This window comes from Colletotrichum higginsianum, chromosome 6, assembly GCF_001672515.1.
Source record: "Colletotrichum higginsianum IMI 349063 chromosome 6, whole genome shotgun sequence".
In the NCBI taxonomy this organism is placed as follows: domain Eukaryota; kingdom Fungi; phylum Ascomycota; class Sordariomycetes; order Glomerellales; family Glomerellaceae; genus Colletotrichum; species Colletotrichum higginsianum.
Window position 1 is genome coordinate 2556867 of NC_030959.1, and position 16261 is coordinate 2573127.

Below are 16261 nucleotides of genomic sequence, written 5' to 3' on the forward strand. Positions count from 1 at the left end.
TTGTCCCCGGTGTATACCGCAAATGCTGCTCTTTCCTGGTTCATCGTTGATCCCTATGCTTTCATGAAACTGAACGAACTCTTGATTGGTGATTAGCACCATCGCCTATCAGACTGTAGCAAAACATTTCTACTTCTCTGAACGTACAAATTAGTCTTCTTATGCTGCTTCCAGCAACTAATCCTGGTACTAAAGTTTCAAACAATTCAACAGCAGCGTTATGTGATCACGTCTTTGAGACTGAAGGCAGCATTTTCCCCCTTTGCTTTCACACATTTTTAACAACCCCTGTGCCAAAGAAAGCCTTCGAGTACCACCGAGTACGGCAAGGCGCTCTTTGGGATTTCACCATAGAGCATTCCCCCAACTTATCTTTCAGCCGTACGGGTACTTCTATTTGATCAAATGTATTCGTAGCGAGTCTGATCAGCACTCCCCATACCCCAGTGAGAATGGCGTCTTGCAATTTGCCACACTCAAGAGGGTAGCCGCACGTCACCTTGGCATCAAGCCCCTCCTGTAGCCAATGAGTCTCGGGGGCTGAGATGACTCTACCCCGCCTCGAGCTGCACTCAAGCCAACACCTTGGTCCTTCCGGACTCACTCGATCTGAGACCCTTCGGTCTATATCAGAGACCCTTGCTGATGTTTTCGTTGCTGAAACACGCCGTCCCCAGCCTGTCCGACATCTACCCGCCATGGCACCCAACAGCAGCCCGCCGCCCACTTACCACGTCGTGCCCCGCTTCGACATAGCCGCAAAGGGCGGCGCCCTCGAGCTCGGCATCGTCGTCGAGGACCTGATGACCCTTCGCCCCCTGAACCGGGAGTCTGTCATCCCCATCCGCGCGGGTCTCCGCTACCCCGCCGTCACGCACAACGGCTTCGCCGAGTCCCGCTCTCGGCTGCGCGAGGGCCACGGCGGGATCTGGGCCAGGGCCCTCGTCTTCCAGGGCGCGGGCGTCTCGGCCGACGCGTCTGCGCAGCAAGAGGGGCAGAGCACGGTGGCGTGCGACGCGCTCGTCACGAGCTACTTCGACCCGGACGCCGACTACGTCGCCCGCACGCTCGCGTCCCGCGGCGTCGACCGCTACTTCAGCGCGTCCGGGTTCGAGGACGACGTTTTCTTGGTCACGGGGCTCAAGGTGGCCAAGAAGCTGCGGTACAATGCGGCGGCGGGGTCGACGCGCGCCGTCGATGCCGAGGTCTCCGCCGTTGTGCAGCCGAATGCCGGTGCCGCGGTGGGGGTCGGCGCGGGTGGGGCCGCCGCCGACGAGCACTCGGTGGAGTTCGAAGCGGACGACGTCGTGGTGGGGTTCCGGGTCAGCCGGTACGCGTACGTACCGGCGTCGCGGAACCCGTTTGTCAGGAAGAAGAAGAAGCTGGTAGGCACGGATTACTTGGAGAACGCGAGGATGCACGGCGAAGGTAATAGAGAAGAGGTCGGAGTCGAGGCGCCCCGGGCGACATATGAGAGAGTGCCTATTGAGGAGGAGGAGGAAGCCGCGCAGAAGGAGGCGAAGACGTCTGGGGGGCTAAATGAGCTTTGGGTTATCCCAGCGGAACTGCGAGGCAGTTCGGTCCCGGGAGTTGTCTGACACAGAGGGGTCTTGGTTATTGAACGTCGGACGGGGTTTTGGGGAAGATTTCGAATGGATGAGTGACAATAAGGGCGCTTCAAGGTGTTGTTCAGCCAGATTCGATGTTTACCTAAGAAACGACGAAAGAACCAAGTAATAAATGAAGTGAAATCAAGGGACATATCCTTGCGTTTCTGTAAAGCTTTGATGTGATAATCCTGTTTTAGGCCTTTGCACACATACGCGTAATCGACTTCTTCCAAGGGAACGAAGCTCAGGGAGATGGAGGTGTAGATTCACCTCCGAGGAGTCCCGGACTTCGGACAGTTGACACAACCGCAAACCTCCGCGGCGTTCTAGAAGAAAATCAACTCACATCTGCGCTGACATGCCACGTTTTGTCCCTTCCTCTCTGCCCTCACAAACAGCCAGAACCGCCCACCTCTCTTCGTCTCGTGTCTTTTGACTTTCGCCCTCTTGCTCCCTCACTCCCTCAGGGGAATGAGGCTGCCTCGAAGGTTTCATAGGACGGAAGCTTGCAGGGATCGCAGTGTGAGCGAGGGTGTGCTGGTCCGAAGGGAGGGGGTCGCGTCAAATCTGACGTTTTGCGCTTTCCAACTCTAACTCATCAAACCGCCTCCGGGAAGATTTGTTGTCTCGTACAACCGTCAAAGTCTCAAGAAACGATAAAACGGTTGACCGAGGGCCCTAAAGGTCGATCTTTTCTTGCTACAAGAAGTCGACAGGGGTTTTGTTTTTTTCCGTTTTGGGTGGGGGGGGGGGGGGGGGGGGGGGGGTTGGATGGATGTGTACTCTCTGTCAGACCGGCTTGGTTAGAGACTTCGGACGACGGAAGGGTGGGCGTAAGACCGGCGTGCGCGACTAGGTTTGACTCGTGTAAGCAACACGCCGGAGTGTTCCCGTCGCTGTAAGCAGTGATGGATACAAGCCGAATCATCATTCGGATGAGGGCTGAAAAGAAAATTGGACGAAGAAAGACTGCTGGTCGGTGAGGGTAACTTGCGACCTCGAGCAAATCGCGATCGGAAACATTCACATGAAAAGCAGGGCATCGAGACACATGTTTTTTAAAGAGCCACAAAGCATCGTGGTTTCGTCGAGACGCTACCTATACAGCAGGATTATACACAAGGATATCTCCCCAAACGTATCCACAGGATATCATGTAAACCAAAAGAACAGAACGATAAATGAGAGTGAACTCGCGGCCAATCGATGAAAGAGGCCGAAAAAAACAAGAAGAAACAAGAGATCTCTCTGCCGCGTCGTAGTGTCGTAGACTATTCCCCCGATGCTCCCCGCCGGCTGGCGGAACGATGTCTAGGCCTTGAAAGCGCGGGCCTCGGTGCGCTTGCGGAGCTTGAACTCGACGGCGCGCTTGCGGGCGGTTGCGGACTGTGTGAAGGCGACGGAGCCTCCAAAGGGACCAGCGAGGGCCGCGTTGCGCAGACGGGCGATGCAGACGTTGCTGGCGCCGCCAACGTTGGCCTCACATGTCATGCCGGCGGGCATCTTGACGGCAACGTTGAAGTCCATGGTAGAGGCGCCCGAGAGACCGCCGAAGCCGATGCCGGGGACATTCTGGGTGACCTCAGCAGGCTTGAAGGCGCTGGGGTCGGTACCGCCTGAGGTGCCGTCGACGTCGGCCTTGAGTGGGCCGGCGCCGTCCTGATTGACCTGGTGGAAGGTCATCTTGATGGTGCCGTCGTCGGCAGTCGTGGGCATGCCCTGGCTGGCAGCCATGCCGGTGGCGGCCTTGACGCCAGTCTCGGCGGTGCCCTTGGGCGTCTTGCTACCCTTGCCGTTCTGACGGGCGCCGATATTGACGTTGCGACGAGCCATGTTGGCCTCGTGGACTGCGCGAGCCTGCTGGACCGCGGTCGTGTTGCCACCAGCGCCGTTCATGAAGGTCTGGACCATCGCGGCGGCGTCGACGGGACCGCCGCCTTGGGTGCGGCCGAGGGCAGAGGCGCGGTTGGTGCCGAGCTCGCGGTCACGGATAATAGAGGTGTCGGCCTCAGAGCCGCAGCGGGGAGAAGCGCAGTCGCGAGGTGTTCCATCAATCACTGGAACGTGTTAATAAAGGTCCGGGCTGATAGCTTGTGAGGCAGAGAGTGACTTACAGGAGAGGCCGGGAAGAGTGACGCCATTGGCACCCTGAACACTGTCGATGACGCCGTGGGCGAAGACATTGGTGGCAGCGAAAGCCGCGAGGAGGACGGAAGAGGCGTACTTCATTTTGGCGGTTGGAAAGACGGATCAAAAGTTGAATCTTAACTAAAAGGTTGAGTGATTATTATTGTGTAGAAGGCCGTCAAGGAGCTCCGGGCTCGTGTCGGGAAAGAAAGGCAGATGAAGGAAGGCTGAAGAGAAGATGAGATGCTGATAAGAGAAGAAGACGAAAGTTTGACGGGACATGCGAGTGATTCTTATACGAGTTTGTCGATACTCTGGATGGCAGATTCTGGACAGTCTTGAAAGGCATCTGATGGGTCTTGGCAACCCACGGGCTCGGTTCTTAGGAGTCGACGCCAGGGATCGCGGCCGTTGCGTGCTCCTGAATGAAGCGTCCTGTTCCTGAATCCCGACTTCCTAGCAAAAGATCAGTTGAAGCAGTTATCTGACGACTAGACGATGTAGGCTGTGCGTGCCATCGACGGCGACGACTCTTGCGAAGATGCGATTGGCTTGCAACCGTTTCAAAGGGGCTGGCGGGTCTTGAGCGATGCCCTGGTGGAGGGAAACGCCGCGCCGGGAGTCAGCTCGCCTGCTGTTCCTCCGGCAAAGACGGCCACTATGGATCATGCATGAACAAGCCACTGGTGATCTAGGCTCCGATTGGTAGATCATTGAAAATCGCGGTCGTGGGGGAGCAACGAGATCTTCTCCCAGGGGTGGTACGGCGAGGTCTAACGATCTTCACGGTTGTTTGGGCTCGGCGTCGACGAGAATGACGATGTCGTTGGACAAGGTTTAGCAGCGGGAGCGTTCCTGGGAAGAGCAGGGACCATCCCATGCCATGCCGTAAAAGATTTGTGAACGGCGCCAGGATGGTGTCGATCCTCAAACGCGAGGCGTGTGAGGCTGCTGTTGGCTCGGGCGAGTGAGCAAGGGCCAGATGCACCGCTGACTGATTCTACAAGAGGTTGAGACGGGCAGAACACGGCGAATGTGCGGACGAAGTGTGCCCGTATGTGTTTAGGAAGCCTCGGAACGCAAATGGGCGCCGCTAATGTCTCCATTTCACGATTCCACGACTACTGAAGAGCGGCAACGGCAAGCCTATGCCCTCTTGGGAAAAGGTCCCCCGCCCGGATCTCTCGACACAGGTCGACACAGACCGACTCGCTGTGGGTTCTCGTTAGAACCCGACGCACATCAGGTTGTGCTGCGGATACGTAGAGATTTCAGAGAACCGCTGCCCCTGTTTCGGTTTTGGGGAAGAAACCGGATATGCTTAGATGGTGGCGTCTTTCTCATTGGTGAAGCTTGAGCGGCTCTCTGCGATGTGTCATTGCGGCCATGGATTGGCATGGTGAGAAATTCAGAACCATCTTGATCCGTCATTCGAGCGACTTGACGTGACATTACCAGCCATGACTGACATGGCTTGGCAAGAGCAGTAGGCGGGATGAAAGCTCGGCGACAGCATGTCGTCTAGAGTCAAGTCGTAACAAGCCTTCGACAGGGCGACTGACAGCCCTTGGCGAAAGTCTGGGCAGAGAAGCACGAATTCGGAAGGTTGGAGGAATTCCCATGTTTCGTCAACACACGCACGGCCGTTTCCCCCTTCTCCCCCCCCCTTGTAGCTCTATTCGTAAAGGAAGCACACCAGTAATGTGGGTAATAGACAAGAATTGAGGGGGATCTGCCGGCAAATCCGCGCGACAAAGCAAGAATAACCAAATCAGGATGGCGCCGATCGTCGGATATGCTTGTTCTGAGGGCTGTGCAGGCTACTTGGCTCCGCCTCGGAGACACAGGTGAGGATTTTGCGGCGTCGATGGGTCGCATTCCGCGCTTGTTTGTTTGAGTGATGCCTAGCCCTTGACTTGGTGATGGATGGGGTGTTGAATCTCGCTGTATCATGGATTTGTCATGGTTGCATGTTGGTTGGGATCCGAGGATATGCTGCGTTGCCAGGTTTCTCGCGAAATCCTCTACTCTCCATGTGTGTCGGAGAGACGGTCCGCGGTGATGCGAAGAACAAAGACCGACCGCAAGAATCTCGGCATCCGTCTGATTCCATCACAGAGTCAGCACCGTTCTCACGGTTATCTGACACGACCAGCCAGCTCTGATACCGACATATGAAGGAGGGTTCAAAGACCAGCTCGTAACGTTGTCTGTCTCTCATGGCTTCGTCCGAAGACACACGAGTTGCTGCGCCCCCGGACTTTGGACGATGAAAGGACGATGGAAAGCACCGATTTCGATGCAGTTCCGGTATCTCCCTGGCGACCGGGGGAGACTCGTTGGGTATCTGGCGTGATTGAGTGTCTAAAAACCATCGAAAGTCTCCAGAGTCGCATGCGGTATGGTACGAGACCACGGTCCTGATTCCCTGTTTGACAAATCATCCCCTGGGGATGATTTGTCGAGGTGGCATAGACTCATGACTTTTCTGCTAAGGGTGGCGTTCTTGTCAAACCAAAATTGCTTCGGTATTGGTCTCAGGCATACAGTTGCCATTCTCAAGTGGACGAGTCGTGTTTGCCGGGGCAGAGTCGCGGTAACGAGACGGTCGGGTTTAGACGCCGCTCGGAGGTTGGAGGCCAGGTGAAGTGCTGCTGGCTGGTTCCCGGGTTTACGAGATGGAAGTGGGCTGGCAACGGGATAGACAGCATGAGAGCATCCGATACGACTCCAAGCAAAGAGAACGTAATATGTTCAAGGGTTTGGTGATCGAGGTCGTTGTAGTGCAGCACGTCGTCCAATCCTCGTGACGCTGTGTCTCTGAGAAGAAGAAGACGCCGCCTGGTTCTAAGTCCATGGCCGAGAATGGTGACCAGCTGCATCCCACAGCCGCCAGGTGGCGGGTGACCAACGAGACCAGCTGGCGGCCCGCGACAGCTGCTCGGCAAAATCTCATCCGCCAGGCCCCTGAGCGACGATCATACGGCCCCCTGATGACCGCCACCAAAAACCGCTGATGTCTTCCGCGAGGGTCATTCGTCAGCGTCCATGTTTCACTACACAACCCATGCCGCGACCATTTCCTCTCGCTTCTTCACCCACACCCAACCGAAACCTCTCATATCACTCTTCCCTGACAACATCAAGTGTGGCTGGCGTACGGTATTTGCGCGGCGAATATTACCTGACGAACCTATCGATGGTGCTCGAGAACGCCCACGAAATTCAGCATCCCAGGCGATATCACACCCCGGCGCAAAGAGATCAATAGCACCTATTGCGTCCCCCTTCCTTCTCGTCACCACCAAGCTGTCTAGTGATGCACGAACAAGCGTTAATGCAGCTATCGCCACCCAGTCAAAGGCCCTCACGACAAGACAGACATGGCAAAGTTGCCCGTCTGGACAAGTGTGTCATGCCCGCATCTTCATCCCACTCGTCCGAGATGGCTAGAATACGCCGCAGTCCTGCTGTCCAACCACGAGATGACGTCTCAATGTTAATAAAACACAGGCATGTCTTGGCTGCCATCGCTCACATGTCGGATGGTTCCAATACGAGAGGTCATCCAGCTCTCGAATGACGAGCATTGCCAATATGGGCGCCATCCTCCTCGGTGCCTCGATAGCGCATCTGATTCGCCAGCCCGTCCGAGATGTCACTTTAAGCTATCAACAGGTCCCTGGCGGCTGAGAACTTGGCGATACCGTCTGCATCGAGTTATATAGCTGCTCTCCTTTCTTCATAGGCGTCAAGATGATCCCGTTGCCTGCTGCTCTGTCGCTACCTACTGCCATCCCCCCACGATGCGTGCCGCTCGTTTTGTGTCCGTCTTCGCGGGCATCGCCGTTGCCTGCAACGGGAACAATGCGCTCTGCGGGAAGAAGTACTCGGACGTGACGTTTGTTGGATCCCACAACAGCGCCTTCGTCGGCATCACGCCCGCCCATAACCAGTACGTGTCGGTGACGGCCCAGCTCGACCTGGGCGTGCGCTTCCTCCAGGCCCAGACTCAGAACAAGAACGGCCAGATCCAGATGTGCCACACCACCTGCGCCCTGCTGGATTCGGGATCGCTGTCGAGGTACCTCGAGGAGATACGGAAGTGGATGGAAGCTCACCCGCGGGATGTGGTCACGCTGCTTCTCACCAACATCGATGCGATGCCCGTCACGCAGTTCGGCGACACCTTCAAGAACACGGGTCTGGAGAAGTACGCCTTTAGACCCAAAGAGAAGGTGGCCATTGACCAGTGGCCGACGCTTCAGAAGCTCATCGACGAGGGCACAAGACTGGTCGTTTTCATGGGTGATGAACCTTCAAACTCTTTTTCTTCTTCTTCTCCTTCTTCTTCTTCTTCTTTTCTTGGATCTCGAGACACATTGACAGGAGGTGTGCTGACGGCGACCAGACTATCACTCGGACAAGAGCAAGGTGGACTACATCCTCGATGAGTTCCAGTACTACTGGGAGACGCCATTCGGAGAGACAAACGCAGGCTTTCCCAGGTGCAACGTCGACCGGCCGCAAGGCGTTGACCCTGGCGGCCGCATGTACCTCGTCAACCACTTCCTCAACGTCGAGCTGTTCGCCGGCATCAAGATCCCGGACCAGTTCAACGCGCCGAGGACGAACTCGCTGCAGTCCATCGACAAGCAAGTCAACCTGTGCAGGGGTATGTGGGGACGAACGCCGAATGTCATTCTGGTGAGTTGAGAAATCCACGTCGGGATGCTATCTCTAGTAGTTCTCCGTCTAGCGGCGTTGTTTGGAAGGGCGGACTGACCGAGGGAACAAAAGCTCGACTGGATCAACGTCGGTGAGGCGATCAAGGCACAGAACCAATACAACGGTTGAGAAGACGGTGGTCTTCCACGAATAAAATGCGGCTGGGGGGCCAGCGCGTTGCGTCAAAGATAGAAAGTTGGGATGCTCGGTGAAGACGAAAGGATGGAGAGGGGCGAGTGGTCATCTTAGTGATTTCAGCCGTTGCCAGCGCGGCCCATGTGACTCGCGAATCAATCCTGGCGACGATCCGCAGGGCGGCCGAGGGGACACGCCGTTCGCGTCAGGGGGAGGGCGGCATCCGAGTGGCCGTGAGGCCGGGGGTGTCAGCAAAGCCACTGCTCGGTGTCCCAATCGGGCGTTGGCTGACGGATGAACATGAGGGAATGACCGCAAATTCCCGTCCACTTTCAGCCACCGCCTCCGAATCCTCAAATAGATATCATGGCAGCCTGCTGTACTTCTGCCAAATATACTGCCATCTCTCACAATCTCATGCCCTGCTGCACATTCGCAATCGTCGTGTCGCATGCCTATCCTTCGTCCTCTGGACACATCATGCCATGGCTCGCAACTTATAGCAGCGGCTTTTTCGAGAGCTTCATTCCGTCCCCGAAACCGGACACACCTTAAACTCATCGACTGCCCCACCCGGCATAGCCATATCGGTACCCCGCCGTCATGGAGAGAGACGGGGCTTGGCTTGCCAACGGCGACTACGCACAGTCTGTCCGCTCCCTCTGCTTCTCAGACCCCCGACTGCGGCAGAGGGACCCGAAGGCGCAGACCCAGCGCGTCCCCTTCACAGACGACGGCGTGCGTGTCGTCAAACTCGGCCTCAAGGACGGCGCCTTCGCCAGGGAGGCCGAGTTCGACGACCCGGCCGCCCTGGATGCGCACCTCCACGCCGCCGCGTCACCGGCCGCCACCGCCGCCCGGCGGAGCATCTACGTCGTCGAGGGTCTCGGCCCGGGGTTCGCGGGCGTGCTCGGCTCGCGCTTCGGGCTGCACCCGTCCCTTTTCGTCGAGCACGAGCGCGTCGTCGTACACAACCTCAACGGCGCGGGGGAGAGCGACGGCGTGCAGCTGCCGTCGGTCGTGCGGGGCCGGGGCCATCTCGAGATGAAGTACTACGAGGTCGTGGAGTTCGACAGAAAGCCGACGAGCTTCCGCTGGGTGTGTGCCGCCACGGGGAGACATATCGGGGTGTCGCGGGACTTCCGGTGGGATAACTCGCCCGACGAGGTGGCGAATTACTTGAACGTCGGCGTCGTCAGGAGGAAGTGCGGCGTGTGGTCAAGGAGGACGGAAGGAGGCGGCTGGGATTGTGAGCCACCCCCCCCATCTTTCTCTCTCACTCTCATTTTAATCCTTTTCCTTGCCTCTGGCCGTTCGCTGACGCACTAGCCTCGCGCAGGCCTCGTTCTCTGCGATCCTCCAGTCAAGAGCGTCCGGACAGGAGTTGATTACAAGATCGAGTATCCCGTCAAGACGCGCGCCTACCAGGGCGGCTATCTCGACTTCGTTCCCGAGGAGGAGCAGATGCGCGTCGCCCGAGAGGGCCGCTATCGCGGACCCCCGCGGGCCTCGATGCTCGAGGACCTCTCCTTCTACCTCGAGACTCACTCGGGCCTCGTGGACATCGCGGAGCCGGATGCGGCCGTCGGCGTCTTCGTCAAGAAGATTGTCGCGTCGCACTTCCTCAAGCAGACAGAGCACCTGCGCGCGACGCTCTCGGCGGTGCAGCGCGGGCTCACGCGCAAGCAGGACCTCGCGAAAATGCCCATGGCCAAGGTCGAGGCCCTCTGGAGCGACATGCAGGGGTGGGAGCGGCGGACGGGGGAGTACCTCGAGGACCTCGAGGGCATCATGCTCCAGCTCGGTATCCCGCTCTCGAACCCGGCGCCGGTGGCGGACGTGGCAGATGCGGCAGCGAACGCGGCGTGGCGAGACTGCGCGGCCGATTTCCAGTTCCTCCACCTCCGGTTCCGGGAGCTGCGGCACCGCACCGAGACGCTCAACGCGGCGGTGACGGGGCTCGCGGGCATCACGGGCAACAGGCAGGCGTACAAGGAGCAGCAGCGGAGCATCCGCGAGGCCAAGAGCACCAAGGCGGTGACGTTGCTGGGGCTCGTCTTCATCCCGCTCGCGTACACGAGCTCGCTCTTCGGCATGGAGGTGCCGTACGGGCCGGGCGGCGAGTTCTTCTGGATCTACTTCGTCACGTCGGCGCCGCTGATCCTGGTGGTGCTACTGGGGTACTATGTGCTGGATTTCGGGTACGACGACGACGGCAGGGCTTGGTCTGTGGTGACGTTTAACAAGTCGGTAGATGAGAGGCTGGGCTGGTTTAAGCGGCACAATACCGAGAAGAGGTTGTTTGGGTGAGATGAGTAAACTTAAAAAGTGAGGATGAGACGCTTCACTAAAAAACAAGTGATACTTTTGGCAAATGACGTTCACGATGCTTGATTGCGCGCTTGTTCTCCTTATAGAGTCTGAGCGAAGGAAAGAAGAAGTATAAGTCTAGGAAACCATCATACTCGAAGATATAGAGATACACGATGCATTATTGGACATCATGGCATCTCAAGGGGTGCGCATGTTGAGGCTCATCACAAACGGTGTAAGTGCGCTGAAGCTCCTCCGTGATACAGTGAATGTCCAGGAGCTGTGCCGATAAGAGCTCCTGGTGGGTCGGTCCGCGTCGCTTAAGTGCCGCTTATCGGCGTGTTTAGTGGCGCCGCGGTGCGCGATAAGCCCCCCCGTCCCGCTGCACCTGAACACCAACACGTCGCGTCGCTGGGACGCGTCAAAGAGCTCTTAATTGACATGCGCTCCACTGCTCACCACACACCACACTACGTACTCACCACTCAACTCTACCACAACATCTTTCACCCAGTATTGGTAATCCCAGGTACCTTTACCTTTGGGCGCCTTCTTTTCTCATCTTTGCGTGTTTTGATACCCATCATCGTGCATTTTTCTCCCAGTATCAAACCACAATGGCTTCAGAAAAGTCCGCGTCGCGCTCACCCAGCGCAAGCCCGGCGCCAGAGACAATGCTCTCGCTGAAATCACGAATGGAGGCCCGACTGGCCGCCATCGACACCAGTTCCGACGACGACGAACCCAGAAATACCGGACGCAAGAGCAAAACACCCCCGGTACGCACCCAAGATAGTGACTCTGAAGAAGAAGTCGTCTTCCGCCCCAGAGGCCGCCTCGCTGCCCAGCTACAGGGCGGCACCCAGCCAGCAGGCTCGGACGAACCCGAGACCTTCCTTGACCGTATCAAGAAACGGCTGGGATCCGCTGGTGAGGAGGACGAAGACGATGCCGAGGACACAACCATGGGGGACGCAGACGCGGAAGATGAAGACGACATCCCCGTAGCGCCGCGAAGGCTGCAAAGGAAGCAAGCCAGAGAGACCACGCCAACACCGACCCAGAACCCCGAGGTGCAGTCGAGTCCTGGGCTCTTCGTGTCTCCGGACCGCCAATCACCCGTGAAACCTACTGAAGCCACACTAGCCGACGATGGCTCGGATTCCGACGCGTCGCTCCCCTCATTGACCAAGAGCGCCAGGTTCCAGGCGCTGGTCGAGCGCAAGCGACAAGAGAGACTGGCCCGCGAGGCGGAGGACGAGAAGAAGCGCGCCGAACGCATGGAACGCCAGCAGACCACGAATGTCGATCTCTTTGACGACGACGAGGACGCTGGCAACGTCTCCGACATCACCGACGACGAGGGCGGCAGAAAGCTCAGCCAGGCCGTGAGGCCCGCAAGGAGGGCCGGCAAGAAGGCCGTCGAGGAGATGCAGCGTGAAACGCAGCGCATGGCGCGTAACATGCAACTCGCCCACGAGGCCAAGACTAGGAAGAAGTTCACCAAGGCCGACTTTCTCCAGCGCTTCAACTATGGAGCGCCGGCAAAGCCCGATACACAAACACAACAGGCCTCGAGCTCGAGCCGGCCAACCACACCTGTTTCGGCTCACCAGACTGATGCCGAGATGAAGGACCCCGAAACGCCGCCCAGTTCTCCTCCTGTGGCTAAGGCCGCGTCCCCTGTTAAGCTTCAGGAACCAACGGCAGTTATTCAACCTCCCACCTTTCCCCAGAAACATGATGATGAAGAGATACCTTCGCTCGACGACATTTTCGAGGCATCGCGGAGACTTGACAAAGGCAAAGGCAAGGCCGTTGCCTCTCCCCCAAAGAGCCCTGCTGAGGAGACGAAGCCAAAACGCCATGTTCGCGTCAAGCTACCCGTCCTCTCGGCAAACCACGTAGTAATCGACCTCGACGACGATGACGACGATCTTGAGATTGCTGGCGGAAAGAAGAGCAAACTCGACGCCGTTTTCAGTAAAATTCCGGAGAGGAAGGCCAACGAATCCAACTCCCTCCACGCCCTGCGTCGACTCGCCCAGGTTGGCTCACCCAACAAGGAAAGAAAGCGAAAGTACGAAAAGCCAACCATCACGGTTGGCCAGCTGCAGCTTACCCTGCAACAGCGAGCGCGCCAGCAGGCCAAAATGGAGCGCGAGAAGCGTCTTGAATACCTCAAGTCCAAGGGCATCATCGTCCAGACCGCGGAAGAACGTGAGCGCGAGATGCAAGACGTCGAAGACATCGTCACCAGGGCGAGGAGAGAAGCCGAAGAGATCATGGAGCGTGAGCGGGAAGCCGCCAAGAAGGAAAAGAAGGAGAAAAGGAAGAACGGCGAGCTCGACGCCTGGGATGACAGCGATGATGAGGAGTGGGAAGCCTCTGACGCCGAGGCGGAAGGCGGTGTGGCTGTCGAGGTCGAGCTTTCTGGTTCTGAAGACGAGCAGGCTGATGACGAAGATGCCTCGGACGCCGAGGTTGAAGGCGTCGCCTTGTTCGACAACGAAGCCGATGACAGTGGCTCGGAGCACCCCGAAGCCGACGGCGAGACCTTGGAGGATCCTGCTGCCGACTCTGAAGACGACTTGAACCTCCCCACAAGGAACATCCGCCGCTCGAAGAAGACCCAGGTCATTTCTGACGACGAGGATGAGGATGAGGACAGGGTTGAGGCGACACCCAGACCAAAGACTGCGACCCAGCGCTCTCCCACTGCACCCAGCACCAAGTCGCCCGCTGTCCCTACTTCGGTCCTGCGTTCCGCGAAGAAGACATTTATCCCTGGACTTCCCGTCACGGGAGCCGCTGGCCTCGGCCTCACCCAGATCTTCGCCGGCACCATGGACGACAGCCAAGCAGCTCTGGGTACCATGCCCTCTCAGTCGCCTATGCCGGACTTCGACAGCCTCCCCGACTCCAACCTGATCGGTTTCACCCAGGAGCACGACAGCATGGTCTTCGATAGTCAGGGCGGCGACACGCAGAGAGCCGAGACGCAGCAGGAATCTGCGGACGGCGTGCACCTCCACTTTTCCCAAACCCAAGTGCACGGCTTCGACAGTCTTCTGCACGACGAGGAGCCTACTCAGTTTTCGATCGACGCCACGCAGGATGCTGGGCCCCAGGATTACACGCCTCTGAAGCAGCGCTTCGTCGAGCCTTCTTCGACTATCGAGACTATGGTTCTTGACAAGGATGGGGAAGTTGACTCGGTGCAAGACTCGCCCCTCGTTCGCAGGGGTAAGCTGCGCCGGAAGATCGACGTCGCTGCGGCGGTCATGGACGACGAAGACAACGAAGATCCCAGGGCTAGCCCTGAAATGGACGAGTTCGGCTTCAGGACGACAGCCTTCAACGTCATGCAAGATGCCGTCAAGAAGCAGAACGCGCTCAAGAAGGCACAGGACTACAACCGCAAGAAGAGCAAGGCCAAGGAGATGGTGGAGGAGCAGGCCGAGGAGTCCGAGGACGAATATGCCGGCCTGGGAGGTGTCGACGGCGAGGACAGCGACGACGATGACGCCGCCTCCGTCAAGGAGATGATTGACGACGAGGGGGGCATGACTGCAGACGACGAGCGCAAGCTGGCTGCTCTTTACGCGTAAGTGAAACGGCGTCTTCCCCTATTCGATACGAAACCCATCTTGCTAACGATCCGCAGTGAGCGTGAGCGCGCAAGCGACGAGAAGATGGTGGACAAGCTCTTCCACGATGTCACGACGGGTATGCTCCGGCGCAAACGCGGCGCCGACTACGACCTTTCGGACTCGGACGACGGCGGCGAGGCGCGGCGACGGATGAAGCGCCGGCAGTTCCAGAAGATGCAGCAGGCCCTCTTCACGGACGAGCGCATCAAGAAAATTGCCGAGAAGCCCGGCAACCAGGCCTTCCTCCGCACCATTGAGGACCGCGGCAGCGACGAGGAGATGGACTTCCTCGACTTCGCGCCCGAGCCGATGGAGACGGACTCTCAGTCCCAGTCCCAGGAGCAGCGGCAGCAACAGCAACAGCAGACGGTGCCGGACAGCCAGGCACTCGCAGCAAACGCGACGAACAGGCCGCCCGCCAGCATGCGTCGGACCAAGGATGGGAGAAGACCCGCCAACCTCGGCGAGATCCGCGAGTCCGTGTCAAGCTTGCTTGAGGACATGAACGACGTCATCCCGGCCACGGATCCGAACTCGGATAGCGAGGCCGAGGACGACGAGGAGGCGATGCGTCCCCCGACGACGTCGTCCCGAAGCAACAAAGAAAACCGTTCGCCCGGCAGGAACCCGCGCCGTACGAACTCGCGCCACCAAATCGTCGACCGCCTCACGCTCAAGCGCCAAGGCTCATCCACCACGTCCGCGACCTCGACTACGCCCGCCTTCGCGGTGTCCAACGCCGCCGTGTCCACTTCCTCGGGTGGGAGCTTCAAGACCCCGACGCTCCTCCGCCGCGCGACGACGAACTCTTCTGTCCTCAGCTCGCAGGGCGGCATCGGTGTGGGGGCATCAGGCACCGCGCCCGCGGCGTTCTCCGCGCGAGGCGGCGGCGGCGGCGGGTTCGGCGACGACGGCAAGATCAAGAAGAACGCGAGCAAGCGGTCCGGCGTCAGCGCGCTGGCGAGGGAGAACGAGCGGCGCGCGGCGGTGCAGGAGAACGAGAAGCGGAGAGAGGCGAGGAAGTGGAAGGGCGCCGAGAGGCGGCACCAGGCCGTCAACGGGCTCTTCGGGGCGGGCAAGTTTGAATGAGGACTTTGTTTGCGGGCTGGGTTGGTTCAATCAGCATGATGGGTATGAAGGATTTCGTGGCGTTCTTCTTCCTTCTCCTTTTTTCTTGATAAGGAAAAAAAAAAAAAAGAAGGCCGGGGTTATTGTTTGTGAGTTTGGAGTAGGCATGGACGCGGAGTTTTTCAAGGGATTTAGGTTGGGTTTTGTGTTGTTCTGGCGTTCCGGACTTGATCGGAGAGTGCATATCCGACTAAATCGAGCCTGGTGGGGGTTTCCCAACAACTTGCTTGCCTTATTTACATGTTGGATCGAGACTTTTGCGGGTGATTGAAACGACGGTTGACCGACGTGACGAGGCCGCCCGGCAAACATCACCGCACGGCAGCACATCTTGGGCCCAGGTTGCGCGGCGTAAACAACTCTTTCTTTTTTTGCGGTGGCATCGCTGCTCTATCCGAGCCGTACGTACACCCACCGCCACATCGTCTTCGCAGAGCAACACAAAGCTGCGTGTTGTGTATATCTTACCCTCCGATCCTCCGCTCACATTTCCTTCACAGCCCAGCCTCCCCTCCCTTCTCTGCTGACCCAAACTATCTTTCCTCCGACATGGTCTGAATCCTCGTC

General features: G+C 58.2%; 5 protein-coding genes across 5 annotated transcripts; 4 read left to right on the forward strand and 1 right to left on the reverse strand.

The window, feature by feature from the left end:
- Positions 1–698: 698 nt before the first annotated feature.
- CH63R_09173 (Major facilitator superfamily mfs-1) lies at positions 699–1598 on the forward strand (the record flags this gene model as incomplete). The annotated part of the gene is made up of 1 exon (XM_018304147.1): positions 699–1598. The coding sequence occupies one exon, from the start codon at positions 699–701 to the stop codon at positions 1596–1598; it is 900 nt and encodes a 299-aa protein (XP_018156170.1).
- Positions 1599–2921: 1323 nt separating this feature from the next.
- Positions 2922–3839, reverse strand: CH63R_09174 (Cell surface protein; the record flags this gene model as incomplete). Its single annotated transcript, XM_018304148.1, has 2 exons — positions 2922–3667; positions 3725–3839. 2 exons carry the CDS (start codon positions 3837–3839, stop codon positions 2922–2924), a joined length of 861 nt encoding a protein of 286 aa, XP_018156171.1.
- Positions 3840–7543: 3704 nt separating this feature from the next.
- CH63R_09175 (Phosphoric diester hydrolase-like protein) lies at positions 7544–8594 on the forward strand (the record flags this gene model as incomplete). Its single annotated transcript, XM_018304149.1, has 3 exons — positions 7544–8045; positions 8149–8444; positions 8538–8594. 3 exons carry the CDS (start codon positions 7544–7546, stop codon positions 8592–8594), a joined length of 855 nt encoding a protein of 284 aa, XP_018156172.1.
- Positions 8595–9203: 609 nt separating this feature from the next.
- Positions 9204–10910, forward strand: CH63R_09176 (uncharacterized protein; the record flags this gene model as incomplete). Its single annotated transcript, XM_018304150.1, has 2 exons — positions 9204–9849; positions 9940–10910. The coding sequence occupies 2 exons, from the start codon at positions 9204–9206 to the stop codon at positions 10908–10910; spliced, it is 1617 nt and encodes a 538-aa protein (XP_018156173.1).
- Positions 10911–11530: 620 nt separating this feature from the next.
- Positions 11531–15655, forward strand: CH63R_09177 (MRC1-like domain-containing protein; the record flags this gene model as incomplete). The annotated part of the gene is made up of 2 exons (XM_018304151.1): positions 11531–14520; positions 14581–15655. The coding sequence occupies 2 exons, from the start codon at positions 11531–11533 to the stop codon at positions 15653–15655; spliced, it is 4065 nt and encodes a 1354-aa protein (XP_018156174.1).
- Positions 15656–16261: the final 606 nt, after the last annotated feature.